The 17,033-nt window shown below is 43.2% G+C and overlaps 1 protein-coding gene across 2 annotated transcripts in view; it reads left to right on the forward strand.

Moving 5' to 3' along the window:
* Window positions 1-1,666: 1,666 nt before the first annotated feature.
* Window positions 1,667-17,033, forward strand: part of plpp3 (phospholipid phosphatase 3) — a 29,200-nt gene continuing 13,833 nt past the window's right edge. Inside the window, exons 1-2 of one of the 2 annotated variants that reach the window (XM_038716443.1) lie at window positions 1,667-2,270; window positions 15,406-15,560. In XM_038716443.1, coding sequence (XP_038572371.1) covers window positions 2,132-2,270; window positions 15,406-15,560 — 294 coding nt within the window. In that variant the 5' untranslated portion in view covers window positions 1,667-2,131. Of the gene's footprint in view, window positions 2,271-15,405; window positions 15,561-15,974; window positions 16,133-17,033 lie in introns of both variants that reach the window. The other variant, XM_038716442.1, reaches the window with a different exon arrangement.

Raw genomic sequence — 17,033 nt, forward strand, 5'->3', positions numbered from 1 at the left:
TGGGATCGCTTGGTGTGGTGGGTGTGCTGCCTGGTAGCCGGTGGGGCGCGCGGATGGGCGGGGCCCTTCACTTCTCTCTCACTGCGAGGAAGAGGAGAGCAACGGAGCCCGATAAACGCACACTGTCAGGTTCACGGTGAAATCTGTTGCAGATAAACGTAATTGCTTTCCTGGAGGCAAGCTGACATCTGTCGCAATTGCCTGTACGGCATTACCGGGATTATCCCTCCCAGGAGCCCAGCGGCCTCTGCCATCTCCCACCGACCCAGCGTTGTGTCCAATTTTGCACTTGTTTGTCAATTACCTGCCCTGATTAATACTGTACCTACTATAAGCCTACTAGATAACTTGGTGTAAAATGAGCATATTCCTACTAGAGATATGGTTGAGATTGTGGGATTGGCTATTATTAGCCCGCCACTGTTTACACAGGCCTTTAAAGACTCGTACCTTTGGTGTAAATCAGATTAGCTGCTGTGTGTTAAGTAAGCATATGATTCGCCCTCAGTAAGACATTTATATAAAGAAAAAAGAAAGGAGTAGCCTATCATGCTGTGAGCAACACATGCTGATATTTGGGGTATAAAAATGGTAGTTCTGAAAGACATCACTCACATTTGCTAAATGCGGGATGAATGGAAGACCAATGAATGATTCAGTTTCTGTTGTGTTACTTTGTTTTGGTTATGCAAAGTAGCCTACCTAGTCGAGGCCATCGGAGCACTAACTGTTCATCCTATATTGATAGCGTCCTCCCTGAGGTCATATCACACACAGTGTAATATTTAGGTTATTTTGTTGGCCATTGTCTCTAAAGTATCAGTCCCACAAGAAACAAACGAACAGAATTTAAATGAAGTGATGAATGAGTTACAGTTGTTCGTGCAACTAGGCTACTATTACTTGTACCACTAGATGGCAGTGTAAGATTAATTTCTACACATCCAATATGACTGTTGGAACGGCTCCTACGTTGTGCACTCTCTGCAAGCATTTGTGGAACTGGCGCTTTACCTCTTTCAAAGTTAGAAAAGAAGCACTAAATCATATGCCTTTTAATACTCGTTTCCTCAGAGTGTGTATGCTTGGCTTCACCGACTAGAGCAATCAAATTAGAATTTACACTTTTAAATGTGTATTTTTGAAATTCAAAATTTAGATTAAATAGATTAAATGTTTGTCTACATCCTTTTTTTCTGTTCAGCAAATCCCCTTTACACATTTCCACAGAAAAATGTCAATAATAATGATGAATTATAAACCTCTACCTACATGTTTTTTGTATGGGTACTGGCACAATATATATAAAGTTTCAGTATCCTATTAATAAAATACACAAATTATATCAACGTCTTGTTTAGGATGTAATGAGAAATAAAACATTTAAATACTTACAAAGTGTATGGCCTCGTTTTTTCACTCTCATCTGTCAACATACATCTTTCAACAAGACCTGACGAAACTACATTTACAGCATTTAAAATAATGACTAATTGCTTTAATTATTCTCGGAATGAAAAGAAGGAGCAAATACCTTCATTTCCAATAACTTGAAACTGCGAGCCACCATCGCTCTGGTGCGTCTGTCGTGCTTTGCTTAACCGCTGGGGGCGCTACTCTCCTGTCCCGCTCCTGGTCTCCAGACCAAGAAAGTTTTCCATGCAGGGATGGAGGTGATTACCCACCGCTAGCAGAGGGAAGAGGGCTGAGCCTTGAAGCTGCTGGGGGAACTTGAAGAGCGCAGGGGGAGGAGGAGAAGAAGAAGGATTGATATAACAAGAGCGGCTGTCGATGCGCAGCGCAATTCTCACTCACTCCAAGTCTTTGAACCAAGGGCGATAAAAGGGGAGCGGGCTTTCCATTCATTTCGTGCGCAGACAACTTTTCTTTCTTGAGTCCGCGGCGCAGGTCCGGGACCAGATCATTTCTACTCATATAGATATATTCTTTTACTTATTTTCTTGTAAAAGTGAAATACGAGACATCAACACATCTGAAACTTCACGAGACCTCCGAGGTGCGAAGTTTGTTTCCCGTTGAAGTGCATGACAAATCTTTGAAGGACTTGAAAGCCAGTTTCTTCACCTTACGCGTGGTGTGGGATTTTTGACCTGAAACGGGGAGTTCTCAAATGCAAAAGTACATGTATGAGAAAGCGATGGCCCAAGAGACAAGGAACGGAGGAACCTCTACGTTAAACAACAACAATGGTGTTGACAACAGTAAGAAGAAACTGCTAATAGCGCTCGACATCTTCTGTCTTCTACTTGGTAAGTTTATGAATACGTTTAGGCGAAATATCCGTATCTGTTAGGCTATAAATTTAATTGTTTAGTGTTTCTTTTGGGCTCACATCAGCTGATTTAGACTAAGAGGCAGCCACTTCAGAAACTCTGGATTCACACACAAAAAAAGCATAAACAATATTTTAATTGTTGGCACTAAAGGCCTTATCGTTTTAAAAGTATGGCCTGTTATCTGTGACACGAAGGCAACTTAATCTGCAACATCCCCTTATCATCCAGTTCCAACGCAGCACCATGCCAGAGAACTAAACACTGACCACACTCACTTTTTCAGACTTTCACAATGTTAGGAAAATACACTGGAGAGCATACAATCTCACAATGCAACAACCCACTACATGATATGTGTATTAGCCCATTTATAAATATATCCCAGTACATTGCTAGATTTACATTAATAAATAAATGTTGTCATCACAGAATATATTGATCATTTCAAAGTCCACAGAGAATCATTGGGACCTAGCATTTGATGCTCCTGCCAACTTGCCTGGGGCATAAATGTTTTGAAGTGTTGCAACCTGCCCTTTAAATAGCCAGTGACACCCCTCCTGTGCGCTCAAAACCTTGTTCATCTAACCATCTAACCTCCAGAGGTGCCATTCCAGCTCCAGCTGTCCATAGGTAGAGATGTAACACGGCTGAAGTAAAAATCGTAGTGTAATTATTAAGGTATTGATGAAACTGTCACCGAAGCAGAGGCGATGTCACTGTCCAACTTGTTTGTGCTGTAGAGTTTGTGTGTTAGTCCTAACTTGTTATTCCGCTAGTGTCCCGTCCAGATTCTGTGCCCACTGTTTGTGTGTTGCTTTGATAGTTTGTTTTTCACTGTGGCCCAGTCCTTTTAGTTTCAAGCTCCAGTGGCCCCCATTTCTCTTAGCTCTGTTTTCACTCCCTCTGTCTCTCCTTTCCCTCTTTTTTAGAAAAGGATTATGGGAGTTGCGCTAAACGTCTACACATTCTCTCCCAGAACCCTGCAAATCCCTGGCCAGCCGCCCCTGATCACTCCACTTGAAATTGCTTTCTCTGTCCCTCCAGCCTTCTATCTAGCCCTCTTTCTCCCTCTCTGTCCAGAGGACTGTGTGGAATAATTGCTTAAGCATGTGTTGTGGCAGGGGAATGCCTCTCCAGTCTAACAGAGGGAGATGGAGAAGCGGAACGCGTGGCTGACCAGGCATTAGAGGAGCAGGTGGGAGCCACACCAATAGCTTTATATGGAGAAACTGAAGCATCAACAGTAGTAACAAAATATGTGACATCGCCTCACAGGAACGGTATTTTATTACCCAGGATGTTACAAATGGTGCAGATTAACTCCACATTTTCTTAAGTGCTGTGTAGTAGAAGCAGATCTGCTTGACAGACACAAAGTTTTCCAGTGGGTTTATATTGGTTTGATTATTAAAGAACCTCAGACGAGAGATACACTGTTTTATCTGCACCCACATAAATGTAGATGAGCTTTGAACACATATGGAGTGAATTTCCTGCATAAACCAACTTCCTTCGTTCGCTGGTAAAAGCTCTGCAGTCATGTAAGGAGAACGCATGCACACACCCGCAGGCACGCACACACACACACATGCATGCATGTAAGCACACACACACACACACAGATGGTCACACAGATTCTCCTTTGTCATGCTAAACACAATCTGGCTGCTGGGTGATGATTGGTTGGCCCACTTTAGTAGTTTGGGGGGGGTTAAAAGAGAGAAGAAGAAAGACCAGGAGAAGGGGGGTCCTGAATGAGGAACAAGGAATGTGGGTGTGTAGAGGGCACAGAAGAATGCCTGATCATGAATGGACTTAGCTCTGCGTGCGTATCAGAAAAAGGTAGTGTACACTACACAGCTAGTTAATGCATAAATATGTCATTACCTTTAATTAGCTCCTATCTGCCAGCTGGTGTTACACACACACCGTTCTATAAGTTGTCAGTCTGTCTGGCAGGAAAACCCTCACACACAGCTAATGATTCTGTTTGCGTAAAGGCCATCTGAGGTCATCTATAATCACACATGCCAACACATGTGTACAAACTGAAAAAAAAGGTTCCCTCATTATGTTGCTTCTGCTAATCAAGCTTAATGATGCATAAACACAGCAGGACCAGAATGGGTAATGAAAAAAACTAATACACACACACACACACACAACTGCTGAGGCCAGAGTTACAGTGTACGATTTTGGCAGCTAAGCAACAAGAATCAACTGCTGATTTCACTTTGGCTTGGGTTCCACTCTTACTGAGCAGCAGAGTTGATTTAGCTACGCTATAAGCAGCACACACACACATAAACACCGTACGCTCACTATAAATACACAAACTCCACCGCAGACTGCGGAATTTCATTCTTCTGTTTTTCCCTGTCTCACATGAGCTCATGAATGTGGCTATACACTGTCCGATAGCCCACTATCATCCAGTTTAAAGAGGATGTTTATTCTGAAAACACTTTGTAAAGAGACTTGAGCTACCAGGAAACCATACCTCTAAAAGTAGCCCCACCTAAACCCAGATTAGGTTTACACAATGCAAAAGAGACTATGCATTGTATGTTTGCTTGGGTGCATACGTTACTGTCTGTCTGGGTTTGGAAGCCATTCAAAGTTTTAGCTGCTAGGGTCTTTTTGCAGAATTTAAACATGGATTGTCCAGGACTGGCTCCACTGACTTTCAGTCCTGTAAGTTGATTTAAAAGCTTCACAAGGTCTGTCTTATTGTTGCTATAGTGACAAACCACTTGTGTATATCAGGCTCAAGCTTGCCTAACACCTCAAATGCTGATCTAAGTTGACTGAAAGCCTTTTTCCCATCAGCTTCTCAGATTTCATACGATCTCTTCTCATCTGTTATACACAGTATAGTCCGGTTTATGGTGACATCACGAGCAACAGACATAGAGATTGCTGTTAGCAGTGGAGGGGAGTGTAACCTTTTGGCCCTGGTGCATCAGCTTTATAACTGGCCCTGGAGCATTAACCCTATATGGCTCTGCCCAACTCCCACCTCCCCATTAGCTGCTATAGCATTACAGCAGTCAGTCACACAGCCCTCATTAAAGCTGGAGAGGTTTAACCTCTACCTCTCCAGGCCTCAGCCACTTCAATCCTGAGCCGCTCCACAAATATTTTCCAGAATTTCTCAAATTCTTCATATGGCTGCAGTGCTGCGGCCGAAGACTCTTGATGTGACATCTGGTGCAATTTTGGGAGTGAGTGAACCAGGGGGCATGACTTGTGTGTGTGTGTGTGTGTGTATGCCTAGTGGTGCTCAGGAAAGGGTGGGAAACGGAAAGGTAGTGTCGGTCGGAGGTAGGTGTGGTTGTGAAATAAAATCCTGTCCTTTTTTTTCTCCCAGCCCATTTCCCTTTTCCTTTCCTCCCTGTTCCCCCTCCACTTGAGCTCTCCTCTTCTTAACTGGTTTTGCACTAATGGAGAAAGATGGCATGTAAATGTATTCGGTGGAGTGAAATACAGTAATATCTGGTTAGTGTCGTTGAAGGCGAGTGCACTGCAATATTTAGTCTGATGTTCCCCAGAAATCACATTATCCATAGTAGCACCTCTCAGAAACTCATCTATCTAACAACCACAACAGATAAGTAGCTTTTGCCAAGTGTCAGGTAGACTGTAATCACTGTAAAACTGTAATCAAACACTGTGTGGGAGGCCATCACACACAAACCCAAACACAAGCTCCAATCCAAAGCTGCTGACCTTAATCTAAGGGCAAATATTATCAGGAGTTCTGCGTAAGTCTGTCGATTCAGGGGCAGGAGCTTACTCTGAGAGGAGTGGTGCTCTAGACTGCCAAAGAGAGGTTGGATTAATTGTGGAAAACACATGCCAGGATACTCATTTCTCCATGAAGTCTGTCATGTCAAACTAATTTGGGTGTTGTAACAGTCAACAAAATAGATCACTTTCTACTAGTAGCCATTAGTATCTAACATAGGGATCTATTGAAGAGCAGTATTGAAGTTGTTTGCATTTTCAGTCCCACTGTTGATGCTCCTTGTCAGTCTATTCTTCTGCCTGTCAGATAAGGTCAAAGGTCAGGCACAAAATAGAATCATATAGGACAAGTGCCCAAAGTGCTCTTTCCCTGTGCTTACACACAGGCAAGGGCTCCATGCACAGAGGAGTATGTAAGATCAGCCTCAAGATTCTGGTCTGATAATTGTCGATATGTGTATGGCATTTACAGTGATTACATCACTGTATGTATGCAGTTATCTGTGGCTTCAGGGTGGGTTACGATGTGTGTTTATGTTATGGCTGCAGGACAATGCATGGTTAGGGGACTCTTCTGAAGGTGAGGAGTGCCCTCTGGTAGAAGACAAGCACTGTGTTATGTAATAAGATAAAGATCAACAGGCCATAGGGCTACTAGTCCTCTAAGAATGTATGTGATTTTAAGTTTTTAACTTTAACTTTTTTTGCATACACGTATGTTTTTCTTTGTGTCGTGATGGAGAGTAGCGTTGGTATTGTGGCCAGACTTGTGTGTGTAACATTTTCAGCCCGTCATTGTGACATGTGGCTGGTTTCTGCTGGTCCAGGACTTAAATGACAAACCCCTGGGGTTTGTGTCTGCGCAGGGCTGCTATTAGAGGTGTGTGGGTGTGAGCGTGTGCATGTGTGTCCCGTGGGGTTTGTGATGGAGAGGGAGCGCCGGGAGCTGTCATTACGTGGACTCTATAGCTTAAAGGGCGAAGGAGCCTGTGTATGTGTATGCTTATGTCTACAACGCGTGTGTGGGTAGCATGTGTGAGGCATCTGTGGCTCAATTTGTGTGTGTTTGTGTGTGTCCCATGCGGTTCCCGTAGGCAAGCCGAAGGCCTCAGGTTGACTGATGTGAGTGTCTCTCTTCATGCTGTTATATAAACCAGACACATTCATCTCTTTTAACTCCTGCCCCTATCTTAGCAAACAATTAAATTGCACAATAAAAGATTAAACTTTGACAATAGATGAACAACAGCTCGTAGTTTACACTTTGACAACAATAGTGTAGTAAAGCCTCTGCCTGTTCTGTCTCTCTCCACTCTCTTATCTATAATTATATCCCTCTTCGGTAAACACCCTCAAACTGCTTATTTCAGATAAAACAGGATACCTGGACTGGACCCGACGATAAATGTTTGTTGGCAGTCATTCTTTCGTGTTTCTGAGCTTTCACAGGGTGTTGTAAATTAATATTTTATGGAATCCTGTGACTGGGCAGTGAGCACATTTATAAACACAAATGTCGATGAAAATAAGAACTGTGGTTTACTCTCTATACTTCCACGTATTAACATGGGATCAGCAGCTTAAAAAACAAACAACAATGCAACTAGCATTTCATGTAAATGAGAGCATGGGCAGCAGTGCTTCTTCATAGCCAGCAGGCTCAAAACTATAGGCCTCATTACATGAATCTGTTACACCACACTGTCCTCGCCTGGGCCTCCTCCCTGCTGTTACACAGGCCCCTCTGTCTGTCACTTTCTCTTACTACATTGCCCACTACAATCCTCTGTATTTGTGTGCATGCACATGCTGTGCGCAGCCAGAGATGGGGGGTTGGGGGTCAGAGAGATTTCACTGTTTTGCTGAGAACAATACCCCTTTTGATGCATCTCAGCGCCCTTTGTTTCGTTAACGAGGACCAATAGGCCAGTGGCAGACAGAAGGAGGATGAAATGGAGGGAGGGAAAGAGTGAATGAGGTAGAGATGAGAGAGTGTGAGACTCCTTGCCTGGCACTCAATGCCGTTTGATTATCTGTCAGTGGTTTATGGCCGTTGTTGCTTCTAGTATTGTTGACTGGATTGTGGGCTGCAGTACTTATCTGCTCAGCACTGTGCAGTAATCGGCTCAGCATCTTTATTGGCGCGGGCCTTATCTTTGCTGCAGCCACTGAGCCCTATCCTGTATATAAGAGAGTCTCCCTGCAATACTAGAAAACATCATGCAGAACATTTACACTGTAGCTCCAATTTGACACCTATTGTCTTCAGATAAACACGGCTCCTGCTGTGTGCAGAGGTGAGCATGATAGGAAAGGAGTACAAGAAAGGAGTTCAGTTTAGGGGAGCATTATCCAGACAGAGGAGTCAGATTTCAAAGACTCCACAGCCCTCTTCTCCACAGCCAGGCTTTTGTCCCAGGGGGTAATAATGCCATTATGGCAACAACATAGAAACGCCCAGCCAGCCAGCCACCCAACCAGCCAAAATCATCTTGATCTGGCCTCTGGGCGCTGCTCAAATGTCACTTCATTGGAGCAGCTGTGCGTTCGTCCTCCTCTTTCAACTGACACTTTGGCCAAGCATTAGGAATGTCTTGATGAATAACTGATCTTTTTGAAAGACATTTTCAAATATATCCTCTTGCCTCCTCTACGCAGTAATGTGGACCATTACCATAGTTAATTTCCCACAAAAAGAATGTGTTGAATCCAATTTCTCTTCAAATGTGCCTACAAGCCAACAGCAACGCAGAGCCAGCAGCAGCATTCTGAGGCTGCCCTTGCAGGTGCCTGCTGGTAAAAGTCCCCGTAGAGAGTGTCCCAACAGATGCCTGTGTGTAAAAAGCATTTGCTCCTGTGAATAAAATCTCTCTGAGTAAGCACATGCTTGAGCCAGCGGCCCCCCGGTCGCTGCAGCATTCACACAGAGGGGGAAAAAGGACAGGGATTCACTCTGCGCACCACTCTGCTGACCTCAGCCACTCCTGTATATATGTGTGTGTGTGTGTGTGTCTGTTTGTGTATTTGTGAGCTTTGTATATGTGTGAGACACATCAGCAGCTTGTGGAAACAAAGGACTGATATCTAGAGCCAAACATCTGCATCAGTGTACACATGTGCATGTTCATGCACGTGTTTCTGAATGTTTGTTTCCTAAACAGTTTATGATTATACATATGGATAAAGCCTGGGTGGTTTTTATGGAGCTGAGTTTGTTTATTTGGATTGCGAGAGCATTTTTAAAGCCCTTTGTGGTCAACAACTTAAACATGTTCGAGAAAGGCTTTGCTGAAGTTACCAGTGGAACCACAGTAATCCACTTTAACACCCACATAGCCACACACACACACACACACACACACACACAGGAACACTGGCTGACAGATATAATAGGCAGTGCTACAGGGACGTGTGTGCCCTGCTCTTGTATCCTACAGTATAATCCTAGATCTATGTCACATCCCTCACCTTTGACCCATGGTCCTGTAGCTACTTCCAGGGTCTGTCATGAACCTCAGTTAACCTGTGCACTCCGTTCCCAAATGTCTGGAAGGCCACACATACTCAAGCTCGTGGCTTTAGTGACCTTAAGATAAAGTTAAATGTGTGGGCGCACAGCACTGTGTAGTGTTTGATCATGTGTGACACATCTCAGAACATCCGAGGCATCTGCTCGGTGGGCCGCATTCAAAACCTCAGAGGTCACAGCAGTGTTTTAGTTGAAAGCTGATGTGTATGTTTGTGTGGGTGGCCTCCCTAAATGGTAATATATATTAATGTAAGGGAATTGGAGGTTTTACTGTTCAAATGATTCTACCCCATATGCTGTTGCTACTCAGCAAGCTTCCTGCTCACCTGCCTTCGTTCTGTCCAAACATTGTCCACCAACAAGTGGTCATTCTGTCTGATGCCTCGTTTTATTAGATTCACGCAAACAGCACACACTCTCTCTTACAGTTCGCACACACAAGGTTAATCTCTCTCACACAATCACACGCATATGTCTTCTTGAGATTGCACACACACACTGTTATTGTACTGTGACTTGCTGCTGGAGGAGGGCATTTATCCAAATTATTGGATTAGAGGGCTCAGGTTGATTCATGGTTTCAATTCAGTTGAGTTTAATTGTATTTACATAGCGGCGATTCAAAACAAACGTTATGTCATTAATGGAGCAGATCTAGACCGTACTCTTTGTAATATTTTTAACAGAGACCCAACAATTCCCACCATGAGCAAGCACTTGGCGACACTGTCAAGGAAAAACTCATTGATAATTTTTATTTGCAAATTTTTACATCTGGAAATTTGCTAAATAGATAACTGAAAGATGATCTCATTATCAAAGTAGTTCATGATATATTCTGTTGATCGCCTAATCCATTAGTCCACTAATTGTTTCAGCACTTATCACAAATGCAACACACGTTCAAGTTTTTTTTCTTTTCTTTTTTTTAAAAAACATATATATTATAAAAAATAAATAAGGTTACGATCTAACCAGATATCCTATGCTGTTTTTTGGGACTTGACAGGTTTTGTTTCTAATGCTACAGACAAAAAAAAACGTATAGAACCTGCCCCCAAAGAAATTGGTAAGTACTAAAGAGCATTGAGGTTAGATAAACATCCATACTCTGGGCTGAGCTGAGCCACTGATTCTCTAACAGCTATCAGATTTTTGCAGAGCAGTAAGAAAAATCACAGAAGAAGAGAAAACAAAGTCTTATTGATTGACTGGCCAGTCTATGGAGTCAAGACTCCGCCCTCGCTAACCTTTCTCTGAGTTCTTGGTCCCACTCCTTGTCAGGATGGGTCACATGGTGTGTTTGAAAGACAGGAGGAGGAAATCCTCCATTAGAGCAGACCACAATACCTCTTCCTCTGCCCCGTACCGCCTCCCATTCACCTCTCACACACACTGCTGACACTCCAGCTCGCTCACCATAATCACGGTATAATTCTTATGCTGATCCCGAAAGCCATGAGAGCCCATTAAAATGCCAATAGAAACCCAGAAGGGTGAGAGAGTCATGAGAGCGGGAGAACGGGAAGCTTGCCTCAGCTCTAGTTTAAGTAGACACGCAGGTGTTACTCTACAGGGAAATTAGTGCCATGTCAAGGGGAATTAACCTTTTAAGCGATGCAGAGCTTTAGCTGCCTTAAGAATAGTTATTGTGTCCTGTTCTGGTAAGTACAAGCGGTCTTAAGATGAGAGAAAATAATAGAACCTCGCTGATCCTAACCCTGCAGGACAGAGGAACTTTATATCTCTCTTTATAACTCTTATAATGAGCGGTGTTGAAATACATCTACATGCAAATCCAAATCAAAGCTCAAACCGTGTAGTAAGCTGATAAAAGAGACATTTCCCTTCATGTTTCTTCCCTAATGTCTGTGGAAAATGTAAAAATCAGACTTAGCGGTGTTAGTCCTGCTAATCAAAGCGCTAACTTGATATACCAAATTTAACTCCAAAGCCAATCATACGGGCGCCTGCTGGATAATCTTTCTCACACAAACAAATGCGTGTCTATACACAAACACACACATACATAGCAAGCTACACATATAAAATTAAACCGACAAATACTTGCACACAAACCAGATGTAAACACACACCGACATACTTTGTGCCGTGATTTTTAGCATGCAGTGGAGCCTGAACATGTGAGTGGATTTACAGATGGAAAATAACACACGCACAGGCAAAGGCCCTGCCTTGACTTCTGCATATAAACACTAATTCAACCAGCCAAAGAAATACCTCTCTCTCTCTCTTCCTTAACACACATTCTCTCTCTGTCTCTCTCTATCTGACCTGTGGTAAGTAGTCTGTAGTGGCTTGCAGTGGTTCTCCTCATGGACTGAAAGAGAGAAATGCATGACAAGATCTGATAAGACAAATAGAACTGTTCCCCAAACTCGCTTAGCCACCCACTTAGGATGTGTGTTTGTTCTCCTGCTGCATTCTTAATATTTTCTAAACCCTCCCTCTCTCTTCCTCTTTCTCCCCATTGAGGGGTGTTTAGGCCTCAATTATTCTCAGGCGCCTGTTTGTGCCGTTTAAAAGCAGCTTCAGTGGCTTGATAGCTCATAAGGCTCGTTGGCTGTAAAAGCACAGAACACACAACTTCTCTGGCAGGGCAAAAACATAAAAACGAAGGGTGGAAACAATTTGAAGTAAATGCAAAATTGAGCATTTAGCTTCCTCTCTGTCCGTAGTGGTGAAAAAAGTAGGACGGTTTGCAAGCACTACAGGTGCTCCCACGTCTTCAGTGAATCTCAGGCATCACTGAATGTTACTGACCTCATGACAGAGCTTGTAAAATAGTTGTTTTTTAATTCACTGACGCAACCCAGGCTTTTGCCAACAGTCCAACCCACCTCTTTCTTTTTCTCCGCTTTCTGTTTTTATCTATCACTCCTCTGCCACTCCCCCATCTCTCTCCTCCTCCTCTCTCTGGGTCAGCGGGCCCCGTGAGGGTCACTCGCTCTTTATCCCATTGCCATTAAAGAGGTCTATATTTCTTCACAACCACTGATTGCAGACAGGGCTCAGATGGGCTGTAAGGGTTAGCGCTAGGGAGTGTTTTAGCTTGTGCTGAGAGGTTCATAGCTGACTGTGGTATGAGGAGAATGCCCACATACCAGGCTGTTTTCAGGAAGATGGAAGGGGGGGGCACAAAACAGCTTGGCAGGTCAAGGCTGGGCAGCATGTAGACACAGAGGCTTTTATAAATAGTCAATACATAGCGTTAAGGTGCTTAATCTCTCACTTTCCTTTTTCTGTCTCTCAGCTGGTCAACTCCTGAGTTTGCCATTCTCCAATCGGTTTAGCCTTTAAGCGTGTGTGTGTTTGCATGTGTGTGTGTTTCCCATGTCTGTTAAGCCCATGACCTGCTCTCCTTTCACTTCTCCTCATTAGCATGTGACCCCCCCCCCACACACACACACACACAAGTAGGCCAGAGTGAAGGGATGGTGAAAGAGAGGGAAGGAGAAGGAGGAGAGAATGGAAAAGCAGAGTAGAGATTGGCGTGAGACAAAGCGTGATCCAATTTCTGAACAAAGCTTTCCCCAGAGTGTTTACCCAACAAAACATTGTATGGACTCATTATGTGACTTAAAGTCAGTGTAAAGCAAAAATGAATATATGCTCTGTGTTTGCCTCACCACAGAAAAATGTGTTATTATAATAATAATAATAATCTTTATTTATAGAGCACTTTTCAAAAACCAGTTACAAAGTGCTTTCACAATAAAACAATAAAACACATAAAAACAATTACATGCTAAAAACAAGAAAACACTTATAAGACTAGAATACACGTTTAAGATAAATATAAAATATATTTTAATTTAAAAAAAAAAAAAAGTAAAATAAAAAAAAAAATCGGGAAAGGCTCTCCTATTAAATTATGTTTTAAGAAGGGACTTAAAAGAATTCACTAATTATTAACTTATTAAATTTGAATGATTAAAAATAATCTAATAATAAAAATTTAACTGGACCTCACGTGTAGTGAAACTCACATCTGTACCAGAATCTACTCTTTCTTGTGTTGACTTTCCTGTCCTGCCTTGCCCCCTGTAATTCTGTATGAGAAGGCTCACCCAAAGCTAACCCTACCTGTTGTGTGGACAGTGTGGTTCTCAGACACCACCAAAGCCTGGCCCAGCCCTGTGCAGGCCCACCAGCAGGCTGTCGAGCTCTGGCGCTGCATCCTGTTTGTGCAGGTGTCTGTCCTCAGTGACCATCCCATCAGCTGCCCTCTGCCAACCACTGGAGAAAGAGATAGTCCGCTTCAATTACACTAAATCAGCAAAACAATAGAAAACTGCTTCAAAGTCTTTATGCCTCTTTCAGCTGTTTTTGAAATATTGTTTTGTTATGGTTAGACAAGAAGAAGACGAGTGTGCCAGCAAGATTCTCAAGATTGCTTTACTATGTTCATCATTAAGTTGACAATAACATTCTCACCCCAGTGTCCATTTAGCAGCTGTTCTGGAGCTTTAGATCACAACGCAAGCTTTTAAATAATAATGTTCTGTGGTCATAAATCACCACCACATATATTAAAATGCAAAAAAATTAAGACATTTCTGTGATTTAGCCATATTAGTTTGGACATGCACCTAGTGATCTAGTAGACACTTGAAACAAGACTTTGTTCTTTCGAGTGGAGCAGATGCCAGAGTGTGGATGTTAAGGAGCTGTGAGAGCCTTGAGAGTGTGTCCACAAGAATGCATAAGAAAGTGTGTTTTGAGGTCTTTATGAAATTCGTTCGAGTGGTTACTGGTGATTGCTGTGTTTTTCACGACAGACCAGTAACAGGATCTTCCTCTCCCATCACTGGTGAGACAACGGCCGCGGTTCAGAAACATTCACGTGCAGGTTTCTGACTTTGACCCAAATGTCAAATAATCCCTGTGATGTGAGCTAACCACATGAACTGCATGTGGGAATAGTTTCTGCACAGTCTGTTGTTAAATATATATGTCGGTGTGTCTGTGTGTGGGTCTTCAGGACGCCTTTGTGTCTTGTGCTCCCTCTATTTATGAGCTACTGCAGTCGTACATACACAAGGCAAACATGCTCTCATGCGAAACATTTTCCAGTGAGTTGGGTGGGCTTGGTTTTGTTTTTCTTGGTATTCACACATTTTAAAATCCCTTAGGGAAAACTTTAAAAGTCCCAGCCAGAGTTTGCACGCCTGTTTTTGTAGTCCTTTGATTTGGAGATATGTATTTATTTTCCGTTTATCAGAGTAGAATGTGGCTGTTCATGAGTGTGTTGTTAAAGAAGCCAACAACAGAATGAATTTGACCAACCAAACTTCTAGTGCTGCTCTCAACTGTTTGTCCATTTGTTGTTGAGTTAGACAAGAAGACCACTAATACCACTCTCGCGTTTGTACAGTAAACATGTGGCTACTGCCAGCAGCCACTTAGCTTAGCATAAAGTGAGAACTTTAAACTGAGAACAAGATGAAACGGCTACCCTCGCTTTGTTCAAAGGTAAAGATATCTGCCTACAAACACCTCAAAAGTAATTAACATGTTATATCTCATACAGAAGATACAATAGCCTGGTGTCACACTATTAACAGGAGCAGCAGGAGGGGGTTTGTTGAGTAAATAGCCTGATCAATGATAGCCTGAGCTCACATTCACCTGTTAAGGTTCTTGTCTGTTAATTGTGTTTTAATGTGATATTTTTTTCTTCAGCTTACAGGTAAGTGGAGTCAGCTGTATGATGGAGTATGATTCCCTATAATAGGTGTGACTGTGAGCCAGCCTTATGTATATATGTGTGCATGGGTTCATGCTTCCATTCATGTGTGTGCGTAGCTATGCTGCCCAGCCTGGTTCTACACCGTACCTCTGTTCGTCCATACCAGAGGGGTCTCTACTGCAGTGACTCAAGCCTGAGCTACCCATACAAGAAAAGCACCGTCCGTTCCTCAGTGCTTACTACTGTTGGGTTGACACTGCCTGCGGTGTCCGTAAGTCTCCCCCCCATACACAAAGAGCACTCGGTGTTGGGGAACACCAACGGCAGAAACAGGGAGGGCTGGTGGTTTATGATGGTGGCTGTGAAGGAGTGACAAGGCTACATGAGATCTAGTAATGTTCAGAAAAGTCGTCTTTACATAGCTTTTCATTTATGGTGTCAGTTGCATCAGATTTTGGACATCCATCACTCCTTTGCTATAAGCTGACCATACATGGCGTCCTTAAGCCCCACCCACTTCTGCCATATCCCATGATCCCCTATTGCCAGTGTGCTCCTTGTGCCCCCCCTGTTCTCTTCTGTTTATGTCTGTGTCACTGACCTGGTGCTTTTATGCTTTCTTTCTTCTCTCCCTCTCCCTGTCTTTCTCTCTCTTGGCTCCCCTCTTTCCTTGTGCTCTTTGTAGCTAGCCTGCCTTTCCTGATCATTGAGACTAGCACCATAAAGCCGTACCAGCGTGGGTTTTACTGTTTGGACGAGTCCATCCGCTACCCCCGAAAAGAGGGAGACACCATTAGCGATGCCGTGCTTACTGGTGTTGGCATTCTTATTGCCATCTTCTCTGTAAGTCGACCTTTAAACCTCCCTCTGTTTGTTGCTTTTACTCCAATTTAAACTCACTTCTTTTGAACTCTTATGTACTTTAGTCCTGTAGATTAGTCTCACTAACAAAGCCCCTTAATCAAGAAGTTTGAGTGATTTATCATGCAGTATTTTCCAAAATAATCCAGTCTTTTGTTATTAATGTGCTCTATGTCCTGTCCTCTCATTCTATAATGTTTTCATCGTCATACTTTATTCTTCCGTGTTAGCTTTCATCCAAGGCATTTGTAATGGCCTGTTTTTATGACTTTACTAAGCGAGTCAGTTGTAGCGGGATGACCCCCAATCGACATTAGGAAGTGCGTGTTTGTGTGTGTGCTGACGCATGCATGCCAGAGACCAAAGAGATTTTACAAGTTCTTGGTCCATTCTCATACCTCCCACTCGTATCCCTGCACCCTGACTCCATGCCCTCTGTGCCCTGCACATTGCTTCGGGTGAATTGTGTCAGTGCTCTCTCCCATACCCACAGTGCGTCACTGAAAGCCTGAGGCATCTAACCAGTTAGCAACACCATGAATTCTTCATTCCTATGACTTGACTTTTGCTCCAGAGAAGGAATTGCTCTAGTGTAGTGCCAGGAGATTAGAGGGGGGTCAAGTTAGTGCAAACATGTTATAATGACATATGGTGGGCTGTTTGTATGTCAATTAGTGCCACGTGGTCAGGCTAGATGATCTTTACAGCCCCCACACTCTATGTGGCACAGCCCCCTCATAAGTTTCCAGACTGAGATGTTACTTTGCCTCTGGTGGGCACACACACGCACACACACACACCTACACTGTAACAGCTCAGCTCTTCTTCTTATTGGAACCAGTAGACTCTGCTCGTGTTAGTTAGTTCCCTCACATGTTCACGT

Source organism: Micropterus salmoides, unplaced genomic scaffold (genome assembly GCF_014851395.1).
Source record: "Micropterus salmoides isolate LMB-PRFRI ecotype aquatic unplaced genomic scaffold, ASM1485139v1 Ms_hic_scaffold_13, whole genome shotgun sequence".
Classification (NCBI taxonomy): domain Eukaryota; kingdom Metazoa; phylum Chordata; class Actinopteri; order Centrarchiformes; family Centrarchidae; genus Micropterus; species Micropterus salmoides.